Below are 22727 nucleotides of genomic sequence, written 5' to 3'. Positions count from 1 at the left end.
GCAAAATGTTTTGTCTTCCTTTCTAGACCGGAAGCTCTTTGAGGGCAGCCCTCTATGTAAGTCATCATTGCCTTCTCGCGTCTAACACATATGAAAGATGTTCAATAAATATCAGCAGAATCAAAGCTTATTTGCCGAAACCATGGGGATGAGAAAGAAGTATTCAAACTCTGGAGCTGTACACACACAAAGTTACTTAGTACTGCTTGACAAACTTGTTCCAAATATTTCCACCACCCTCTGGTGAAACAGTATTTCTCTATTAAACACAAAATGTAGAACAGTATTCAGGAATTTATGCAAATGCGTGCTGAGGAAAAATGCAGAGTAATGCTATCAATGAACTCAACCAGCCAAAGCTCCCATTTGCAGCGTCAACCTTGGCAGGGACAAAGCTTTATCCAGACTGTTTGGTGATGAATCCCTCTGCACAGAAGGCCAAAGTGGGCCTGAGCTGACACTCAGGTCCCCCCATCTGCGTCCCCATCTTCACTCTCAACTCCTACAGACAACTTCAGCACTTTCGTAGGGGAAGTGGGAATTAACCCCCAAGCTGTACCTGATTTACAAACTGTCAGTCTTCCAAATACCTCATTGGCCGTACCTTTCACCAGCAACACACACATTTAAAAGGAAACACTCTGCAGAATCCAAATCCTATTGAGAGTGGGGGGGTGGGGCTGGAGTGGAGGAGGGGAACAAGTTAATCTTAAAACCCCTAACCAAAGTCCTTTCCATATCTTCAAGCCTACCTGGCTGTAAAATGGTTGGCTGCTGAATCACCAGCCCAGCATTTCCTATCGTGTCAGTGGCATACTGATAAAGATTAATGCTGTGTGTTTGAGACCTTGGAGGGAAACAGCCAGCTAGGAAAGGAGGGCAGAGAGAAAATAAAGTATGGTGAGAGGGGCAAAAAAAGAAAAGAAAAACAAGCTGTTTAAATTCTCGAGACAAATACTGACAAGATCAGAGGACACCAAACTACCAGAAATTTACTTTTTAAAGCGGGTTAATGCTCCAAATGAATTTGCTCTGATTTAAGCTCTCTCCTTCCAGGAGAAATTCAGAGAGGATTTTGTGAAACTGATTTTTAAAAGCACCCAATAGCTGCTATCTAAGGTTACACTATATATCAAAGGAGGCCCCCAGCTCTAAGGACATTAAGACCAAATGAAGATCTGCAACAGCTTCCTAAGAGGAAAGAAAGAATCCTGTTACATCACTAGGTAACATGAGCACTGCATCATCCTTCTTTGTAGATAGTCTCCTGTTAGAAACACAAATTGTCAGGCAGCTCTGAAAAGAGCAGGCAGTGATTAGAAGCCAACAACAGACTGCTTGTGATTCTCCAGATCCCCTTCTCCCTGGGGTCACACTTCGGTCCTGGGCTGGGCTCAAGTCTGCTTACCTTCAATCACAGCTTTCTTTTTTTCTGCCTCAAGGAAGAAATAACCTTGGCAGCCCGCATTTGGTCATTTAGGTTGCGGAGCCTTTACAGAAGGAGCCCCGGGAAGCACTGCTTTAGAAGGGCATTTGCTGCGTTCTCTGCCTTTCGCAGGAACAAATGCCACCTAAAGCACCACCAGTGTTCCCCGGCGGTCAGAATGTGATGTCACTGGTGGAGTCACGTGACCAGACCCTTGGACCAGCCTTGGAGAAAGGAAGATTTTTAACTGAGCACAGACGCCTTAAAGATGTAGTCTCAGCTAAACGAATGCCATTAAACTGGGGCGGCCAGGTCAGCTCACAAAACCGGGGTCCAGACAAGTTTCAGCCTTTAGACCTTAGTTAGCAGAAAATCCAAGGAGGCAAAGTAGGAGTATCTGAGAGCATTTAGAAGAGTTACAGGGATCCTAAGTAAAAAAGGGAGAGGGGCAAGTACAGAAAAGGCTTTTTAAAGAAAATGCCCTGGAGAGCAAAATCATGGAGAAAATCTCAGACAGGTGACGCTGAGTGAAAGATGCCAGACACGGGGGCACATGACGCGCCTCTATCCGTGTAAGTTCGAAACCAGGCAAACCTAAATTACGTCATTTTAGGGTGCAAATGTAAGCTGACACATTACAAAGAGAAGCCAGAAAGTGAGAAAAGTAAAGGCGGTAGCTCCCCAGAGGAGAGAGGGGGGTCGCCTTCTGGATGGAGCACGTGGTGAGGGTGGGGCTCCCGGAATGCTGGTAATTTGTCTTGATCTGAGCCCTAGTTACCTGAGTGTCCACGTGATAATCATTCTTTAAACTGAATGCATATGTTCTATGTCTTAGTGTGTATACATCATAGTTAGAGAAAACTATGAAAACAGAACTGCACGTGAACTTACCAAACAAGCTCAGCTCTTTACCAGCACCTAGCAACTTAAAAGCTCAGATTACAGTCAAGAAAATGAGTTGTTTCTTAGTATTAGTTCTCTACCCAGAAAGCAACATTAAATCTGATCTCACTAATCCACATTGGGTAAAACTAGCTATTTCAGCTGTGAAAATAAATTTGCTATTACATTTGCATTATTTAAAAGGCTCTCCCCTCCCAGGCCCTATTCCTAAGGCTATTCTTCAGCAGGTCTTAATTAACAGGGCAATAAGGCCAGTAGAGTAAAAGAGAATGAAATAGCCATCTCTCAACTTCCTCAGTGAATCCGCAGGACAGCTGCTGTTAAACATTAATCCAGGGGGCGCCTGGGTGGCACAGCAGTTAAGCGTCTGCCTTTGGCTCAGGGCGTGATCCCAGCGTTATGGCATCGAGCCCCACATCAGGCTCCTCCGCTATGAGCCTGCTTCTTCCTCTCCCACTCCCCCTGCTTGTGTTCCCTCTCTCGCTGGCTGTCTCTATCTCTGTCGAATAAATAAATAAAATCTTTAAAAAAAAAAACATTAATCCAGTCAGTGTGCTCCAATAATCAGACCTATGTAGGGCTCTGAAATGTTGTGATCCCTCTCATCACTTCTTAGGGCCCGATGCATCCTGAAATGTTAATACAACAAAACCTTATGAAATGCGAGGGACTTTGTGAAGCCTGTGCACTTTGGGTCCAGTCCATCATTATCATAACATCTCAGTCTCTTGATGAACTCAACTAGCATTAATGAGAAGAATCAAAATGAACTGCAAAAGTAATTTGTGGGTGACTGTGTTATACAACTGTACTTTTAGAAAATTGTGTCTATCTTACTCAAAGAGAATAACATGCCCAAACTCATAAGCCTCCTTCAAAATCATTCTTTATTAAATAGGGTCCTACCTGTAGTTTCTGAAGGTAACCGTGGAATTCACTTACAGTATCTAATAAGATTTATGTTATCTCACTAGATGACCTTACACTTCAAGATACTATATGTTTTGGTATTTATAAAATGTATAGTTCTTCAATGTACAGTGACTGAATTGTAGGACTGGTACCGTGTTAAAATAACTGCTGATGTAAGTTCATGCGTTTTTCAAATGTTACAGCAGTGCTTCTAGAGGAGGGACTTTATTATTTCATGTAAATTTATTTCTTTTGAAAACTAGGTCTAGTAGCTATGATGCAGTCCTTATACCAAAATGAGATTTAATTTAATTAACAATTCCCCTTTCTGCCAAATTTATAATCTCTAGCATATGTTCTGATACAGACTGCCAGGCGTAGGTCAATTGATATTATTGTGAAAGTAAGACCAACAAATGCTTATCAATTTGTAATGCAGCCTATGATTAAAACCCAATAGTATAGTTAACATTTGGGGACAAGCAGAGTAATGTTTCTGGAACACAGATGTGATCAGATCACCTTCTGATTTCTAAAATGTCAGTGGCTCCTATAACAATGTTGTTTTTTAAAATTTTAATTCCAGTGTAGTTAACATACAGTGTTATATTCATTTTTAAACCTTTCAGCAGAGGAAGGCCACTTAATGGGCATTTGGCACAAGTGTAGACCCGGAATTCTTAAATATCCATCATAATTTTTAGACTAGGACAAATAAAATACTTAAAAGTGCATAATAATAATGACAACAATAATATTACAACTATTTTCAGTTTCATCAACAAGAGGGATTGAATTGTTTCCACTCTCTCACGGATGTACCTGTATCTGACTGGATGACAAATAGCTTAAACTGTGGGTCATACACCACATCCGGCTGGTTTCTTTTCTTAGCATTTTTTTTTAACTTACTAGAAAGAAATGGTAAATTTATAAAACTTAGTTGTCAAGAATGGCAGCAGAGATTAGCCCATTCGGGACCAACTACTGAGGTACAAAGAAAGTCACAAAATGCAAAAGGGCTTTTCAAAAAACAACGTATTAAGAGTTAAGCTTCTGGTGTGTAAATTCTCTGCTGAGGAAGGAAGAATAAAATTAAACAAGGACCCTAAATGTCATATTGAGGCACTTAAATAAGTCTAGATTTTTGGTTCCATACCAAAAAAAGGTAAAACTTAACCCAAGTAAGTTTTGAAGGCACAGTGTGCTCTAAGTTACATATAAAACAATTTAATACTCTAGTAGGAAAATGATTCAAGTTAAAGTACAATTAGATCTCAATTTAAATAATTTTTTAAAAGCCCCTAAAGGGTAATTTGCACCACTTGAGTCTGGGAAAAAAAGTCGAGAAAACTAGTCAGAAAAAAAGTCAACATTTAAACAGCTTTCCTGGTAGGTTACACTTAGGTCTAAAAACTTAACAATGGGTCTTTAGAAACACACTGCTTGAATGAGGAGGCATATAAACGAATGCATTTAGCTCCTTTCTTTTTACGGAAACTACGTTCTAATTTTTTTTTCCTAAAAATCACATGACGCTTGAAACTAGACAACCCCGTAAAATACAAGAAAAGAAATTCCAATTTGAGAGTCATGTTTATTTCAATCCCTAACCAATGTGCCACTAGAAATTTACCTGGGGGGCTGAACAGTAACTGATTAAGTGAACTAGTTAAACACTAACAAAAACACAAGGGGAAAGAGGATAGAAAGAACCCTCGTGCACAGACCCTGGAATACTGCTTTAGTAATACGGCAGCTGCCAGAGGGCTCACTCATTGGCAGCAGCCACAAGAAAGAAACAAACGTCAGAGAAATGGGGCAGGGCTCTTGGTATGTCTCACAGGACCCGAAAAATGTCCCATTTTTTAAAATGTATTTCAGTTTTTACAGGGATATATTGTATGCTTGCAAGGCTGAAATGACACATACAAAAAATTCAACACTCTACCTAGCATACGTCAGCAGATACTCATGTGGTTATTTAAATTTTACCCTCATTCAACGGCATGTACTAAGAGCCTATAGTACGCCATTTCTCACTTCCATACCTGCAGCCCCTTCCCTTCTTTCATTGGCTCATCCACTCTAGATCTCCCAGAAAGTTATGGACCCTTCCGCATTCCATTCATCCCTAGGTCTGAGACTGCATTACAGTTAAAGCCCCAATAATTAATCAATACTTTTAGCACCTTTCTATCAACTTGTGCCTCCATTTCACTTCTAGTTTGCTTTCCTGCTTACCCAGACCCAGGGGCTGGAGTAGCTCTCCCATCTAAGCCCTGGAGAGTATCACAGGACCATGTCATGCTTTAACACACTTAGTTTGGCCCCTGGGACAGTACTCAAGGAGACTTTCCACTGATACCCATCTGTACAGCCACACTGGTTGATAAATACTGAAATACCTCTAGAGCTATAGAAAAATAACTACCTTTTCCTGAGGACTCTTCCCCGCCAACCATCCCCTAGAAAGCTCCTGAACGTTCCCATGCTTCAGCAGCTGGAACATGAGGAGGCCCCAGGTGACTGCCTAGTGCTACGTGTGGCATCCAGTCTGACTGGTCAGTGCCTGTGTTAGTTTGCATACGTTTCATTTCAGGATTGACTTCTTTGGTTTCCGTTCACAGGAGGTTAAAACTTGAAGTTGTCTAAGAGGCAGGAAGGACAACAAAGAGGAAGCTCTCTATCCCAACTCTGCTGAAAGCTAGACAAAATAAGAGGTCATGGTGAGGGGGGCCTGGGTGGCTTTGTCAGTGAAGTGTCTGCCTTCCGCTCAGGTCATGATCCCAGGGTCCTGGGATCGAATCTCACATTGGGCTCCTTGCTCAGGGGGAGCCTCCTTCTCTCTCTGCCTGCTGCTCCCCCAGCTTGTGCGCTCTCTCTCTCTGACAAATAAATAAAATCTTTAAAAATATATATTAGAAAATAAGAGGTGGTGAGAGATGAGGGTAATGGGACTGCAAAAACAGCAACAAATCTACTAAGTGAAGTTTGAAGATTCTGAGAAGTATACAGGAAGATGAGGCATGTTAGGGCTAGGGAAAAGTCTTTGAAGACAAGGAAGAATCTAGATTCTGGGGCGCCTGGGTGGCACAGCGGTTAAGCGTCTGCCTTCGGCTCAGGGCGTGATCCCGGCGTTATGGGATCGAGCCCCACATCAGGCTCCTCTGCTGTGAGCCTGCTCCTTCCTCTCCCACTCCCCCTGCTTGTGTTCCCTCTCTCGCTGGCTGTCTCTATCTCTGTCGAATAAATAAATAAAATCTTTAAAAAAAAAAAAAAAAGAATCTAGATTCTAAGACCACCTTTGGACTACCCATTTCCCAATGGATACAGCTCTTTCCCCACTGGGTTGTAGACATTTGCGTGGGGGCATGACTTTTATGCCTCCTACTCCCAGCATCTGCTCTAATCTAGAAGTTCCCAACCCAACCCAACCCACTTTCATTACCACTGGAGCCAGGGTGCTAACTACCAGAGTTACCAAATGTGGGAGAAATGGCATGTGGGTTTATAGCTTGGTGTCGGCAGGCTCCCGCTGGACTAGAATGCCACAAAAATCCATGGAGAACTGGAAGCAGGGAGGCTAGATTTGACAAAGTGGCCGAGGGGGCTGTCCACGAAAGCAAAACCTCCCTCAGCTCCATTACTTGCTCTTCATTCCTTTCTTCTCAAATTTACACATTTATGAGATTGACAAAGGGACTGGGGAATGTCATGGGTGGGGAGACGCTGCCCTAAAATGCACATAACATACCCCAGGGTTGGGAAACCTCCTGGCTAGCACAGTCCTGTGTAGTAACTTGTAATTACTGTTTCAGAAACAGCGGTTCTCTGCTTCTTCTGTCCTAAGTCTGTGTTGGTTTCTCTCTATTAATCTCCAGAAGGAAGCTGGGGACAAGAGATTAGCAATTATTCTTTGGCAGGGGCAAAAACTTGCAGAGGAAATACCAGTTAGGAGATTCTTCGTGGACTCAGGAAAACAGCGTGATGTCACGGACAGAAATAATGAGGCTATAGATATAAAATCTAAGAATTGCTCTTAAACACACATATCTGGGCACACCAATGTGTGTACATTATTCACTGCAGAACTGTTAGTAGTAGCAAAAACCTGGAAATGGAAGAGTCCAGTAATGGGGGAACAGCATAAGGGAAGAAGTAGACTCTTGTGAATTAAAATAGAAAAATCCCTCAAACACATGTGAAAAAAGCAAGTCACAAAATAGTTAAGTAGAATGTTTTAAAAAGTGTGTGTGTATGTGCTAACTGGAGAGGAAAAGAACTGAAAGAGTCACATTGAATTATTTTTAGCAGTTATCTCTGGAGTGGGAAGTACGGGGGGGGTCTTTCACATTTTATATACATGTGCATTGTTTGAATCTTTAATAGTGAGGTCTATCTATGTGTTACGTGGTGTTTCTGAAAAGAAAAATAATGACCAAAAAAAAAAATGATAGCACAGCTAGAACAGCAGAGACAGGACATTTCAAAGGGCAGACTTTCATTCTGAGAGGCAGACCACTGGAGTCTTTAGAAATGAAGCAGGTGACAGTGATTTGGAGAACACCAGGAGGAAAGCACCCAGAGGAAGATGGCTTATGAAGTTTTTAAATGAAAGGCAATGGGAAGAAAGGCTTTGCCTTAGGCCCTGTTGTCCAGCAGTGAGAAGGCAAAGATTCTAACCCTCGCTCCACAAATCACAAGTTTTATCACCTTGGGCAATTGCCTTAATCTCTGTGGCTTTCAGGTTCTCCGTCTGTAAAATGAGGGAGGATCAGCAAGTATGATTTTTAAGGTCCCTTCCAACTCTGATATTCTATCATTTTAGCGATGATTTTTTTTTTTTTGGTCACTCATACATTGTGCTGAATGACTTGAGAAGATCTTAAGCTTTGAAAAATTCCAAATGGTATTTTGATTGCCTAGTTATCTGAGAACACTCTTCTGGCAGGATCATAAAATGGCACTACTGATCCTTAGAAAAGAAAAGTAAGACTCAGCTCATGAGCGAAGTATAACGACAACCTGTGACCCAATGCTTCTGGCATATGGCTAACCAGAGCTCTACCAATACAGCTACCGGATCTGTGGAGTAGCTGCTAGCCACAGACTCCAGAAACATCTCACATGCACTCCTGAAATTTTACAGCAGCCCTTTACCCCATGCTGTAAACTGGAAGAAGGTAAGGTTAAAAATAATCCGCTCTGGATTTATAGTACTGACAAAGGGCCTCTACATATTTTTTTTTTCCTTCAAGAGGGGACCAAAGTGGTTCCACTGACTGAAAAACACATGCGGAGCTTCCAGATTCAGCTGTGCCAAGTGAAGAGCTTAGAAGTTGTCACTCCCACCAGTACAAGAAAAAGCTGGACAGATTAAAAGTCACGAGCTTTTCACGGACCTGCCTGAGAATGAGGGTTGCAGGGGGAAAGCGCAATGGCCAAATCTGCAGAGAAGGGTTTATCCAAAAAGACACAAAGAGACTGCTCACCTGAAGTAAAGACCAACTGAACCACAAACTGCTGCAGACACACCTGAAAGGCAGCGCTGACGAACTGCTGGAGGCTGAGTGCAGATTTGCGTGAGAGAGAGAAACTTCTGAAGCTTGCACGCCTATGGGCTCTACCTCCAGGAACCCGACCAAGTTCTCACAGGGAAGATAAGAGAAAGATCCCTCCTGGCTCTGACCAGGGGAGGGGAAGAGTAATCATTGTGAAATTCCCTGGAGCTTTCTCTATAACAAAGGCCTATGTTCCAGGGGGAAATACTTCGCCTTAGCCTTACCCCCACTGGGGGAAGGGCATTCCTCTCACTCCAGCAGACACGGGTGCACACAACCCCCTACCCCCCCACCTCTCTACACCCCCCACCCCAACCGCCTTTTTGTCTCACCCAAAGGAAAAAAAAAAGTGTAGTCAAAAGGGGCCGGGGCTTCCAGGAAATGGATTGGCAATGCTGTGGTCAGAACAGAAGTATGCGGCAGGGAAAACAAAAACTGTACCACTGGACAAAACCATGTGAAGGTCACAGCCATAAGACACAGGCCCAACAGACACGGAGATTTCACAGAAAATTATAAAATGACCTGCTCCTACATACCTTACCACGAGGCCAAGAGGGCTCCAGTGTAATGACAGTGGATTGCAGCTGAAAGAACTGCGCCACAGAATCTCTCTCAACAAGCTGCACTTAAAGGAAACTCAAAATCAAGAGGTGACACAAAAACAAGGATGCTACAGGAGACACCTGGGTGGCTCAGTCAGTGAAGCGTCTGCCTTCAGCTCAGGTTATGATCTCAGGGTCCTGGGATCAAGTCCCGCATCATCACATCATCAGGCTCCCTGCTCAGTGGGGAGTCTGCTTCTCCCTCTCCCTCTGCCCCTCACCCCTCTGCTCATGCTGTCTCTCACTTTCTTTCTCTCAAATAAATAAAATCTTAAGAAACAAAAAAACAAACAAGGACACTACAAAATTTTAGCCCTCTGGCACAGACGGTTACACCATCCATTAAACAGCCCAATGTGTGGCCACTTTACCATAAATTCACAATGGAATCAAACTAGAAACCAATTTTAAAAAATAGCTGGGAAATGCCTCATTACCTGGAAATTAAAGAACACATTTTTAAGTAACCCATGGGCCAAACAAGTCTCAAGACAAATTACAACTATTTTGAAGCAAATGAAAATGAAAATACAATATCAAAATCTGTCGGATGCAGCAAAAGCAGTGCTTAGAGAGAAATCCATAGCATTAGGTTCATATATTAGAAAAGAAGAAAGATCTAAAATCAAAAGACCTAAACCTGGGATGCCTGGGTGGCTCAGTTGTTAAGCATCTGCCTTTGGCTCAGGGCGTGATCCCAGGGTCGTGGGATCCAGCCCCGCGTCGGGCTCCCTGCTCTGCTGGAAGCCTGCTTCTTCCTCTCCCACTCCCCCTGCTTGTGTTCCCTCTCTCGCTGGCTGTCTCTCCCTCTGTCAAATAAATAAATAAAATCTTTTTTAAAAAAAAGGACTAAACCTCATCAAAGAAGATACACAGACGGCAAAGAGCAAACATAAAGATGTTCATCATCATTGTCATTAGAGAAATGCAAATTAAAACAACAGTGAGGGGCGCCTGGGTGGCTCAGTCGGCTAAGCATCTGCCATAGGCTCAGGTCTTGATTCCGGGGTCCTAGGATTGAACCCCATGTCGGGCTCCCTGCCCAGTGGGGAGTCTCCTTCTCCCTCTCCCTCGGCTCCTCCCCACACTTGTGCTCACACACTCTAATACATAAATAAAATCTTTTTTAAAAATGAGATACCACTACCTACCTATTAGAATGGCTAAAATCTAAAACACTGACAACACCAATCATTCAGATGTGGAGTAACAGGAACTCTCATTCATTCCTGGTAGGAATACAAAATGGTACAGCCACTTCGGAAGGCAGTTTGACAATTTCTTACAAAACTAAACATAGTCTTACCACATAATATGGCAATTACACACTGATATATCTACCCAACTGACTTGAAAACTTACACCTGCACGAAAACCTGCACACAGATGTTTATAGTAGCTTTGGTCATAATTGCCAAAAGCTGGAAGAAATCAAGATCTCCATCAGTAGATAGGTGAATGGACAAACTGCCATCTATCCAGACAATGGAATACTATTCAGTAATGAAAAGGAGTGAGAGTTCAATACACACAAAGACTCGGAAGAACCTTAACTGAATATCGCTGGGTGAATGGAGCCAATCTGAAAAGCCTACTGACTGTATGATTCCATTTACTGACATCCTGGGAAAAGCAAATTGATGGAGATGAAAAACAGACTGGTAGTTGCCAGGGGCTCAGAAGAGAGGTGGCTGAAGAGGTAAAGCACAGGGGATTTGTTTTAGGGCAGTGAAATTATTCTACATGACACTATAATAGTGGATACCTGTTGCTATGCATTTGTCAAAATCCATGGAACTTTATAGCACAATGGACCTTAAAGTATGCAAGGTTTTTTTTAAACCCCAAGATGAAATGCAGAATGTGACAGAATAATCTATATTGCAAATTTGCAAAACAGCTTCACGGAAGGGGGTATAGAGGAAAAAGGTGCTGGTCCAAGAAACTAGAACTGAGTGGAGTGTGTAAGACTAAAGGCGAAAAAATTGTGTGTAAGTACTATATTCTAGCTAAAAATGTAGTTTCTCATGGAAGGTAAGGGTTAACGATTTGAAAGCACCATACATGGGGGCACCTGGGTGGCTTAGCTGGTTAAGTGGTTAAGTGTCTGCCTTCAGCTCAGGTCATGATCCCAGGGTCCTGGGATGGAGCTCCACATTGGGCTTCCTGCTCAGGGTCCCTCCCCCCAGCTTCTGCGCTCTCGCTCTCTCCCACTCTATTCTCTCTCACACAAATAAAAAAATCTTTAAAAAAAAAGATTTAAAAAAAAAGAAAGCAAGCACCATACATGTACACTGGAAGAGAACAGTTAAATAATGGATGGTGGATGGTGGGAGCCAAGTTTCTCACTACCTGGAATGGGAGGTTACAAACAAGCCACGGGAGGAGGCTAGAATGATCCATGTGTCAATGGAGCAGAATCAGACATGGGTATGATCTCGTGTTTAGCTTAATGTAGATACAGGTCGGTACACATACACATATATTTTTTTACTGAGTGGTTGAGAGTGCCTAAAGCAACAACGCCCCAGTAGAAATGAGCACACCTACTGCCCATACCTTCGTTTCTAATACCATTCCCTACTAAAGGGTACCAGGACTCCTTGGAGAAATGGCACATTGCAGTGCCAGAAAGTAAGGGCTCAAGAAAACCCCCCAGTGACAGGGCTGTGTCAAAGGGAAACACAAAACTGAAAGAGCTCCAAATGGCCAAAGCTGGAAAAATTTGAACAAAATAAAGTAGAAATGGATTATAACCCAAAGTTTAAACAAATGAGTCCGTACTGACATTAAGTAAGTAGTTGAATAAATAAATGGGAGAGAACAGACCACTGTCCCATGCAGAACAATTCGAAATAATTTCTGTAGATACTTTACCCTCAAGGAGGTGGAGCATAGCTCCCTAGTTCTTAAGTGTGGGCTATGCAGTGAATTCCTTCCATAGAGTACATCATGGAAAGGATGAAAAGCAAGTAACTTTACAGTGGAGAAAGCAGACACACACTACCTCAGCCAGAAGATCAAGGTTAAAATCAGCAGCCATAAGTCACATCGACAATATATAGCCTTGATACAATGTGATGAGAATGGCACTTTACTTCTACTCTTCCTCCCTAAAACCCATAACCCCAGTCTAATCATGAGATAAGCATCGGGCAAATCCCCATTGGGGGACATTCTACAAAATACCTGACCAGTAATCCTCAAAACTGTCAACTGGTACAGCCACTGTGGAAAACAGTACGGCAGTTCCTCAAAAAATTACGAATAGCACTACCCTACTATCTACTAATTCCAATCAGTCTGGGAATGTAACCAAAGGAAATGAAAACACTAACGAAAACACTACTCTCATGTTTACCACAGCATTATTTATAATAGCCAAGACATGGCAACAGCCTAAGTGTCCATCAATGATGAATGAATAAAGAAACTGTGGCATATACATATACAATGGAATATTATTCAGCTATCTAAAAAATATGAGGAAATCCTACCATTTGTGACAGCACAGATAGACACTGGGGTATTATGCTAAGTGAAGTAGGTCAGAGAAAGACAAATACTGTGTGATCTCACATATACGTGGAATCTAAAAAAAAAAAAATGAACTCATAGAAAAAGAAATCAGATTTATGGTTGCCAGAGGCAGGGGGTGGGAGGATGGAGAATTGGAGAAAGGTGGTCAAAAAGGTACAAACTTTCAGGTACAAGATAAATAAGTGCTAGGGATGGAATGTACAACATGATGGACTATAGCTAACAGTTAACACTGCTGGATGATATATAGGACTTTAAGAGAATAAATCCCCAGAGTTCTCATCATAAGGAGAAAGTGTTTTTTTCTTTTGATTCTATCTATAGATGACAGATGTTAACTAAACCCACTGTGGTAATCACTTCACAGTATACATAAATCAAACCATCATGCCATGAGCCTTAAACTTACACAGCAATGTGTATCAGTTATTTCTCAATAAAACTGGGTGGGGGAGAAGACAGGTATGTAATAAAGTTTAAAAACTACAGAAAAAGGGGCGCCTGGGTGGCACAGCGGTTAAGCGTCTGCCTTCGGCTCAGGGCGTGATCCCGGCGTTATGGGATCAAGCCCCATATCAGGTTCCTCCACTATGAGCCTGCTTCTTCCTCTCCCACTCCCCCTGCTTGTGTTCCCTCTCTCGCTGGCTGTCTCTATCTCTGTCAAATAAATAAATAAAATCTTTAAAAAAAAAACTACGGAAAAAAATACCTGTCAAGGTCATCAAAAACAATGAAAGTCTAAGAAACCATGGCAGCCAAAAGGAGCCCCAGGTGACATGAAGACTAAATGTCATGTGGTATCCTGGATGGGACGTCAGGTAAAAACTAAGTAACTATGAATAAAGCATGTTCTTTAAATAAGGCAAAAATGTAAATAAATAAGCGGGAAGAGATAAAGCGGCACAGATTCTAAAATGTGACCAGGTATTTTCCTATCAAGGAACCTGAAGGAAGCCCTTAAAGACTGTGGCCATCATAATAAGCCTCATCTTGAGGATTCAGCAAGAAAACTGGTATGGTTTATGGCCCCCCAGAGCTTCTGCTACAGGCCACTTCCCCTCCCCCCCAACAAGCTCAAAAAGCAGCAGTAACAATCATCATCTGCCCAGGCTAAGTATCTAGGGGAAGTTTGAGTATTATGAGGGTGATGGATTCTAAATTCCCTTTCCTTATCATTAATAAGGACAAAAAAAAAAAAAAAGCAAGAAAAGTCTGTGCCATCCACACAATCGCTTGAGTCAACTGCAGTGCTGACAGGAGCCCACGAGCTGGGGCCCGAGATGTTTTGGAGCTCTCTCTGGAGGAATACTACGATCTTTCCTTGCAGCACGGCCAAACAAACACAACTGTTTCACAGCTTACTTGACGGATTTCACACACTGTCATCTGTTTCATTTTCAAAGACATTTTTCCCTTCCCTGGGACACTGGGAGGTGATGTTGAGGCCTGCAGGGGTGGTCTGGGCACGTTCTCCCACACGAGGGGGACTCTGCCAGCTCTCACACCCTGCCTGGGCTTTGAAGTCATCTGGGATTCTGCCGGTTTATTCCCCATATCGAATTAGTCCTACCAATCCCCCTTTAAAAATTTCTCCAGAAGTTATTCTTCCTTTCTCTCTGTTCCTGTTTTCTTAATTCAGGCCATTTGATCTTCTATCTAGATTTTTTTTTTTAAATAACAGTTTAACTGGTCTCCCAGTCTTCAACCCACTCTTCCCCCAAATCCACCCTCCACACTGCCACAAATTCCTGAAAACCCCAATCTGATCATATCATTCCTCTGCTTTTAAATCACTGGACGACTCCTTGGTTACAAGATAAGGTCCAGAAGCACAGACAGTCTAGACCTCACCCAGATTTCTAACTGGATCTCCCGCCCCTATCATACCCTGCTATCCTCCCTACTGCTCCAACTGCCACCACCTCGGCCCCAGGAGCCTCGGACCGCAGATGCACAGACTGTGATGCACAGACTGTGTTGCCTGATAAGAAAAGGCTCTCTCACGCTGCCCTGCCTTTACCCGCATGGCTCTCTCTTGCCAGGAAGGTCTCCTCACGCAACAACTCGAGAGGAATAGCAAGGAACGCGAGGTGGGAAGACGAGAAGGTGAGGGAAACAAGGGAATTGGTGAGCATTACAAAAACAGCACAGGGCTGGGTTCCTAAGATCTGGATGCTCCCTAAACACTGAATAATGGAATGGGTGAATGAATGAATGACCAACCATGATGTCCAGGCTGCAGAGGCAGGCAAGTGAGAACGGAGGGACTACGAGCGCAGCTCTGAATTTTTTTTCCTATTACTCAAACACTTTTTTCTATTTCCCTCCCCCTCCCCTTCTTCGAGACCTCCATGTTTATGTTTCTTCTTATTTACAGACTACTATAACACTACCACAGATGCATTTAACCATGCCATGCATAATTTATTTATTCATTCCTCATAAATCAATCCCTCTAGCCATCTGGAAAACAAGAACCACTTCTGCCTTTCAAGCTCCTTTTAACTAATCTTTTTAGTACGTGCCATTGTGCCTGGTACAAAATGTAGTATTTTATGCACAGCCGCACCACCGACATCAAGGACTTTATGACCTTTTTTCTGTTGTTGTTGTGTACATGAGGAAATCCCAGGTGACAACACTAAATAAAGTAAGAACAATTAAAAAGCAAAGCAAGAAAATTATATCACTACAGGGTACAGTAAATGGACCGATTTCTGTGTGTGGCTCATAGAAAACAGCTTTGCTGTTTTATGGTCAGACCTTGTAAACCACAAGCAGTAATTCTCCTGTAATGGCAAGTGAAAAGTGGCAAAGGACTCCTCATGTAAAAACACATTCTACAATCACAAGCAATGCCAAAATCTCATCCGCCTCAGCTTTCGGGTCTATTAAACAGGAGTAATAGATGGATACTCGCTTGCCTCCATCACCTACTGAGAGCAACGTGAACACAACAAGTACTTTGGTGAGACGGATGCTATATGATATCATTTTTGATTAGAAGCAGTAATGATAACTAAGCTAACTCTGGATTAGCCAGAAGGCTTATTAGAGGTGGCCAGTTTAAGTTGATGGAAACCCTAACTGACCACTTCACCACAGCCAGTGATTGCTATAACCGACTCGGGAGGGTTTTAACTACACGTAAGCAAAAGGCATACACAAACACATGTGCCTTTCACAGAAGGAGGCAAATATGAAAAACCATGAAATACCAAACCATGAGTACCTTTCTTTTATGAACTTTAAATTCAGGGGTTCTCTTGTACTGTTACTGTCTTGAGGCACCCTTTACAAGACAATTTCTCATTATCCTTCTGAACCTGTGGTTTTCATACTGGTATGTTCTTCCCAAGTTGGTCACCTCCTCAGAGAGGCCTTCCCTGACCTTTCAAACTTTCTAACCTTTCTAAAGTATGATTCCTCAGTTATCCTCTATTGTCACTTTATTTCTATCTTGGCACTTCTTATAGTGGGTAAATAACCAAGTAGTCTTGTTTCTTTACTCATTTATCCAACTAGATCTAAATTCCAGATCAACATGGATCTTACCTATGTTAATCCCACCACTGTATCCCCAGTGCCTACAACAGTGCCTGCTTCGTGTAGGTATTCAAAAAGTATTTGTCAAATGAATGGGTGAAGGAGTTTGTCCTCACAGTGAATATAAAGTTGATTCAAACTTCTTAGCATGATATTCAAAGCCCTAATTTATTTATTTGGGCTTATAGTCTGCCTTTTCATACCTCTGTATATTATGCCTGTTGATATCTCTGTAAAAGCTTGGTTTCTACCTGGAAAGCCCTTCTTCCTTCCTACCAAATAACATATCTTTCAAGGAAGGCCCTTCCCAAACACACCTTCTCTGTGAAATCTTTTCCAATCCTAAACACACACAAACACATAGAATACTTCCACTGCTAAGTTCTTATATAAGTTACAACACTTACAATATACAGTTATAACAGAAATAAAATAACAATAATAATGAGAGCTAACATTTTATTGAGCATTAGCTCGAGGCCAGGTACAATTATAACCACTTTATGTTATTATTTCATTTAAGCGTGAAAATGACTCTAACAGTTAGGTATTCTCATAACTACTTATGTTTGTTTAGCCAGCTAGAATCAACTTCATGAAAGTAGGAAGGGTGCCTTAAAGCCCTGCTAATTCCCAGAACCTAGCAAAGTTTCTGCAACGTCATATGCCTCCAATACAAATTTGCTAAATAATAAATTCTGACATAGTTTCTTATCCTCTGACTTTATGTTGAGAATGGCAATCCCAATCAGTTAAAGAACCAGACAGTAGTTTTGAAAAAGAAATCTAAATGGTTAGTAAACATATGAAAATATGCTCAACCTCATTAATCTAAAAAAGTGAAAATTAAAGTAATGAAAATTTATTGATTTATTTATTTTGCCTATCATGAAGATGTAAAGATGAAAAAATTCTAATATTGAGCACCAGCAAGGCTGTGGGGAAATAAGCACTCATACACTCGTGCCACAGAAATGTTCTAATATACTTAAAAGATAAACACAGACACACACACACACACACACACACAAGGTGTTCACTGCAGCATTGTTTGTAACAGCAAAAGACTGGAAACTGAAATGTACATCAATAGAAACTTGGTTAAATAAACTATGGAACCGCTATACCATGAACTGATATGCAGTTATTGAAAAGAATGATGTTACTGGATAACCGAATAATAGATGGAGGGAATTCTCCTTCTATAAATGTATTCCAGGGGCTCCTGCATGCCTCAGTCAGTTAAGTGGCTTTGGCTCAGGCCCTGATCCCAGGAGCCCTGATCCCAGGATCCTGGGATTGAGCCCTGCATCGGGCTCCTTGCTCAGTGGGGAGTCTGTTTCTCCTTCTCCCTCTGCCCCTATCCTCTGCTCTTGCTCTCTCTCTCTCTCAAATGAATAAATAAAATCTTTAAAAAAATGTATTCCAGATAATAAAAACCCAATTATAAAAAAGGGAGACGATTTGAACAGACACTTCATCAAAGACGATATAAGGCTGGCAAATAAGTACATGAAATGATGTTCAGCAACATATGGCATTAGGGAAATTAAATTAAAACCATGATGAGATAACACTACACACATATCAGAATGGCTAAAATAAAAATTACAGAAAATACCCAGAGCTGTTGCGGATGAGGAACAAGTGGAACTCTCATTCATAGCTAGTTCAGATATAGAACGGTACAGCCACTCTAGGAAATAGTTTGGCAGTTTCTTAGGAAGTTCCACATAGATTTACCACATGACCCAGTGATCCCACTTCAGGCTATACTAAGCAAGAAAAAAAGGAACGAACGACTTGAATTAATCTCCAAGGCATTGGGCTGAGCGAATGAAGTCAGTCTCAAAGGCGACATACTATGTGATTCCATGCATATGACATTACAGAAAAGAAAAAAAATACAGGGACAGAGAACAGATCAGCGGCCACCACGGGTTGGGGGTGGAGGAGGTCTGGCTGCAAAGGGCTAGCAAGAGGGAACTCTCTGGGGTGTGGAACGGTTCTGTATCCTGTCAGTGGTGGCGGTAACAAAAGTCTCTGCATGTGTTAAAACTCATAAGATTCCACCAGAAAAAAAATGAATTTTACTGTGTGTACATTAAAAAGATAATTTTTAAAAAGATAAACTGTCATCAACCGTAATGATACCTTCTATTTCTCCATCTAAGGGAGGAACATCATCTCTCATGGAAAAATCCATAGCTGTCCCTGGAATGTCCATCAAGTCTTCATCACTGGAGCTGCTCCGGAAGCTATTGAAACTCCCCTGCTGAAAGCCTCTGTTATCCATGGCTCCTGTGCAGAAAGGAAAACATGAGGCTTATGACAATGACCTTCAAGCTCCTTACACTTATCCTTTTTCATTGTGGTAAATACACATAAAATGTACCATTTCAACCATTTGAAACTAGACAATTCAGTAGCATTAAGTTCATTCACAATGTTTTGCAATTATCATCGTTCTCCATTTCCAGAAATTTTTCATCATCTCAAACAGAAATTCTGTATCCAGTAAATGTAACTCCCCACCCCCAGCCCCAGACCCTTATAACTGCTATTCTCTGCCTCCATGATTTGCCAATTCCGGATATTTCATATAAATATAATCATACAGTATGTGACCTTTTGTGTCTGGCTTCTTTCACTTTCCATAATGTTTCCTAGGCTCATCCATGTTCTGGCACGTATCAGTACTTCATTTCATTTTCAGACTGAATAATACCCATTGTATGGATAGACCACATTTTGTTTACCCATTCATCAGCTGACAGACATTTGGGTAGTTTTCACCTTTTGAGTTACTACCAATTCTATTTTTTTTTAAAGATTTTATTTATTTATTCGACAGAGATAGAGACAGCCAGCGAGAGAGGGAACACAAGCAGGGGGAGTGGGAGAGGAAGAAGCAGGCTCGTAGCGGAGGAGCCTGATGTGGGGCTCGATCCCAGAACGCTGGGATCACGCCCTGAGCCGAAGGCAGACGCTTAACCGCTGTGCCACCCAGGCGCCCCTATTTTTTATTATTGAAGTATAGTTGACATACAAAGTTATATTCGTTTCAGGTGTACAACACATGATTCAACAATTCTATACATTACTCAGTGCTCACCACAATAAGTGTAGTCACCATCTGTCACCATATAACGTTATTACAATATTATTGACTATTTTACCTATGCTGTATCTCTGACTTATTTATTTTATAAATGGAAGTGTGTACCTCTTAATCCCCCTCACCTATTCTGCACATCCCCCACCCACCTCCCCTCCAGCAACCACCTGTTCTATGGATTTGAGTCTGTTTCTTTGTTCATTTTCGTTTTTTAGATTCCACATATAAGACAAATAATATGGTGTTTGTCTTTCTCTGACTTATTTCACTTGGCAGAATACCCTCTAGGTCTGAGTAACATTCCATTGTCTATATATACCACATCTTCCTTATCCATTCATTTATCGATGGGCACTTGGGCTGCTTCCACATCTTACCTACTGTAAATAATACTGCAAAAAACACAGGGGTACGTATGTCTTTTTCAAGTTGGTGTTTTCAAATTTTAAGTAAATATCCAGTAGTAGAATTACTGGATCATATTTTTTCCTATGTTCAATTAAGGAAACCCCATACTGTTTCCCACAGTGGTTGCACCAATTTACATTCCTACGAACAGGGCACAAGGGTTCTTTTCTCTCCACATCCTCACCCACACTTGTTATTTCTTGTCTTTTTGATACTAGCCATTCTGAGTGAGGTGAGGTGCGTTCTCACTGTGGTTTTGCTTTGCAGTTCCCTGATCATGAGTGATGCTGAGCCTCTTTTCATGTGTCTGTTGGCCATCTGGATGTCTTCTTTGGAAAAACGTCTATTCAGCGTTACAACTCATTCTTATGTCTTCTTTCATGCTCTTACTTGGACAATATAGACAATGCAAACTACTTAGTATATTCAGTTACCCTTCAGATGTAAGGTACCTCTACCCTTACCATGCAGTTGATAGCCGTTTTTTGAGAACCATGCAAATGAGCAAACCAGATGAGGGCATGTGTACAAAACTCATGGGAGTTCCTAAGTAATCAACTGAAATAAAACCTAGACATCAGTACTAAGAAATGTGCTCGCCATTTAGGAGTAGAGAAACATTATCTCATGGCTCTGACTCTCCCAGAGCTCGTAACACAATGCAGATGCTCAGAAGTACTGGAAAAAAGAGGCATGCTGTGCTGTTTAACGTTTTTCTCTGCTCAAGAATTTACTATTAAAGATGAAACATTTCCTATATCCCACGTGTGAATCTCCAGATTATATATTTTACTCAAAAAATCTTAGTATATTGATTTTAAAAAATAGCGTTTATAGTCAACTTTACTTCACCTAGTCCTGCCCCCCCACACCATTTTTTAAATGAAATCTTGATCCAAAATGATAGTCAACATAGTTCTTTTGGGTCTGGCAAATAATATGCCTTTTGAAGTATTCCAATGCTTTTAAGAAACTTACTTTTTTTAGGTTATCAGAATTATATATGATGAATGTGGAAAAATCAGATAGGATAAATGAAGCAATAGGGCTGGAAAACTGGAATAACAGATAAATTAAATATTTTAAACACTGAGCATAAAGGATAAATAACCAACATTTACCAGGTACTTAATTTTTAGGCACCGGGCTATATGCTTAAACTGAACTCTTTCACTTAACTTTTCCAGTGTTCCCACGCTGTAGCATTATCACTCCTAGTGCAGATGAAGAAACTCACGAAGCTCAGAGAGGCTAAGTTTTTGCCCAGTTAATATTTTGCAAAAGGTCAAGCTCTAAATCATGTGTTCGATTTCATGAGAACTCACTTGTAATAGAGACCAGCCTGACTGAAGTGTGAGTGACATTTATGAACCACCTATTATGTACAAATCATTGTGCGACAGTGGGACAGATACAAAAATGAGGCTGGGTAGGCCAGATGAGAGGAAGATTGAGAGACAAAGATTTGAGAGTCATCAACATCAAGGTGACGGTTGAAATCAAGAGAACAGATATCCCAAGGGAATTCTGCCATTCACTAGGGATAAGGACAAATATAAAGAAAAGAAATGCATTCCCAGCACCCTCCTTTAATATGCACAAATAGCTTGAACTCCGTGCAGACATGAACAAGAAGTTCCCCAGGAACATTACCATGCTTATGTGGTGACATATGGTCAGGTAAGGAAGGTAGGGTCATTTATCCAAAGGTACTAATAATGTACAAAATTATTGTCGGAAAACCACTACCTCAGCTACAAGAACTCTAACCTTGCTTTGTGGATCAAGTGAGTCCCAGGATACTAAGAACCCATGCTCTGTGACCTTACCTGAGCTCCTTCGTGGCTGCTCGCCAGTCCTTCATCCTCGCTGGACTCTTTCGCCTGCTCTACTGCTTCCTTCACTCCCCTTCTCCGAGCACCTCCCGCAACAAACGTGCTTACACAGAATGTCCTGTCTCAGTTGCTGCTTCTAGGGAAACTGACCTCCCACAGGTCCTTAGCAGTTCTTTCCTATTACTAATAACACGGAGGAAATCCTGAATTTCTCTGTCTTCCCTCGTGCCATACAAGAAGAAGTGTTTTTACTTTTTATTTAAGAAAAAAAGGGGGGATAGGGATGCCTGGGGGGCTCAGTCGGTGAAGTGTCTGCCTTTGGCTCAGGTCATGATCCCAGGGTCCTGGATGGAGTCCCGCATTGGGCTCCTTGCTCGGCAGGGAGCCTGCTTCTCCCTCTGCCTGCTGCCCCGCTTGGTTGTGTGTTCTCTCTCTCCCTCTCTCTCCCTCTGACAAATAAATAAATAAAATCTTTTTTTAAAAAAAGAAAAAAAAAGGGCCCCTCTACTTTGCTCTGGATCTGACTGAGACCACAGATCCTTCTTCACCTTAATCTGATTTATTTCATTTGATCCTCTAAAGAAACCTACTATCCCTAGCCCTCATCTCTACCTCAAACTCTAGTCCTGAATTCCCAAGAACTCCACCAGACGCTTTTCCTGCTACCTCAAACTCAACAGGATGAAAATGAAAAATACAGCAGAAATAACATCAACTTAAACACAAGCCATAAAAGCCAAACAAGACATGCTCCCTGCCCTCACCCTCCACATCATCTTTCTTTTTTAAATGCAGTTGGTATCAAAGTCAATATTTGTAGTTAATATTTGTCTAACTCTGGATTTACTACATTCAACAAACCTACAAAAA

At 41.7% G+C, this 22727-nt stretch overlaps 1 protein-coding gene across 3 annotated transcripts in view; it reads right to left on the bottom strand.

Moving 5' to 3' along the window:
- The window catches only part of CLCN5 (chloride voltage-gated channel 5), a 154255-nt gene that overhangs the window by 23857 nt on the left and 107671 nt on the right, over positions 1–22727 (bottom strand). For all 3 annotated transcript variants that reach the window (XM_002917742.4, XM_034648969.1, XM_034648970.1), the window contains one exon: positions 18651–18797. In XM_002917742.4, the coding sequence (XP_002917788.2) occupies positions 18651–18797 (147 nt within the window). The remainder of the gene's footprint in view (positions 1–18650; positions 18798–22727) is intronic.

This window comes from Ailuropoda melanoleuca, chromosome X (genome assembly GCF_002007445.2).
Source record: "Ailuropoda melanoleuca isolate Jingjing chromosome X, ASM200744v2, whole genome shotgun sequence".
NCBI classification, from domain to species: Eukaryota; Metazoa; Chordata; class Mammalia; order Carnivora; family Ursidae; genus Ailuropoda; species Ailuropoda melanoleuca.
Note: the sequence above shows the minus strand (reverse complement) of the source record. Positions and strands in the feature narration are given on the sequence as shown.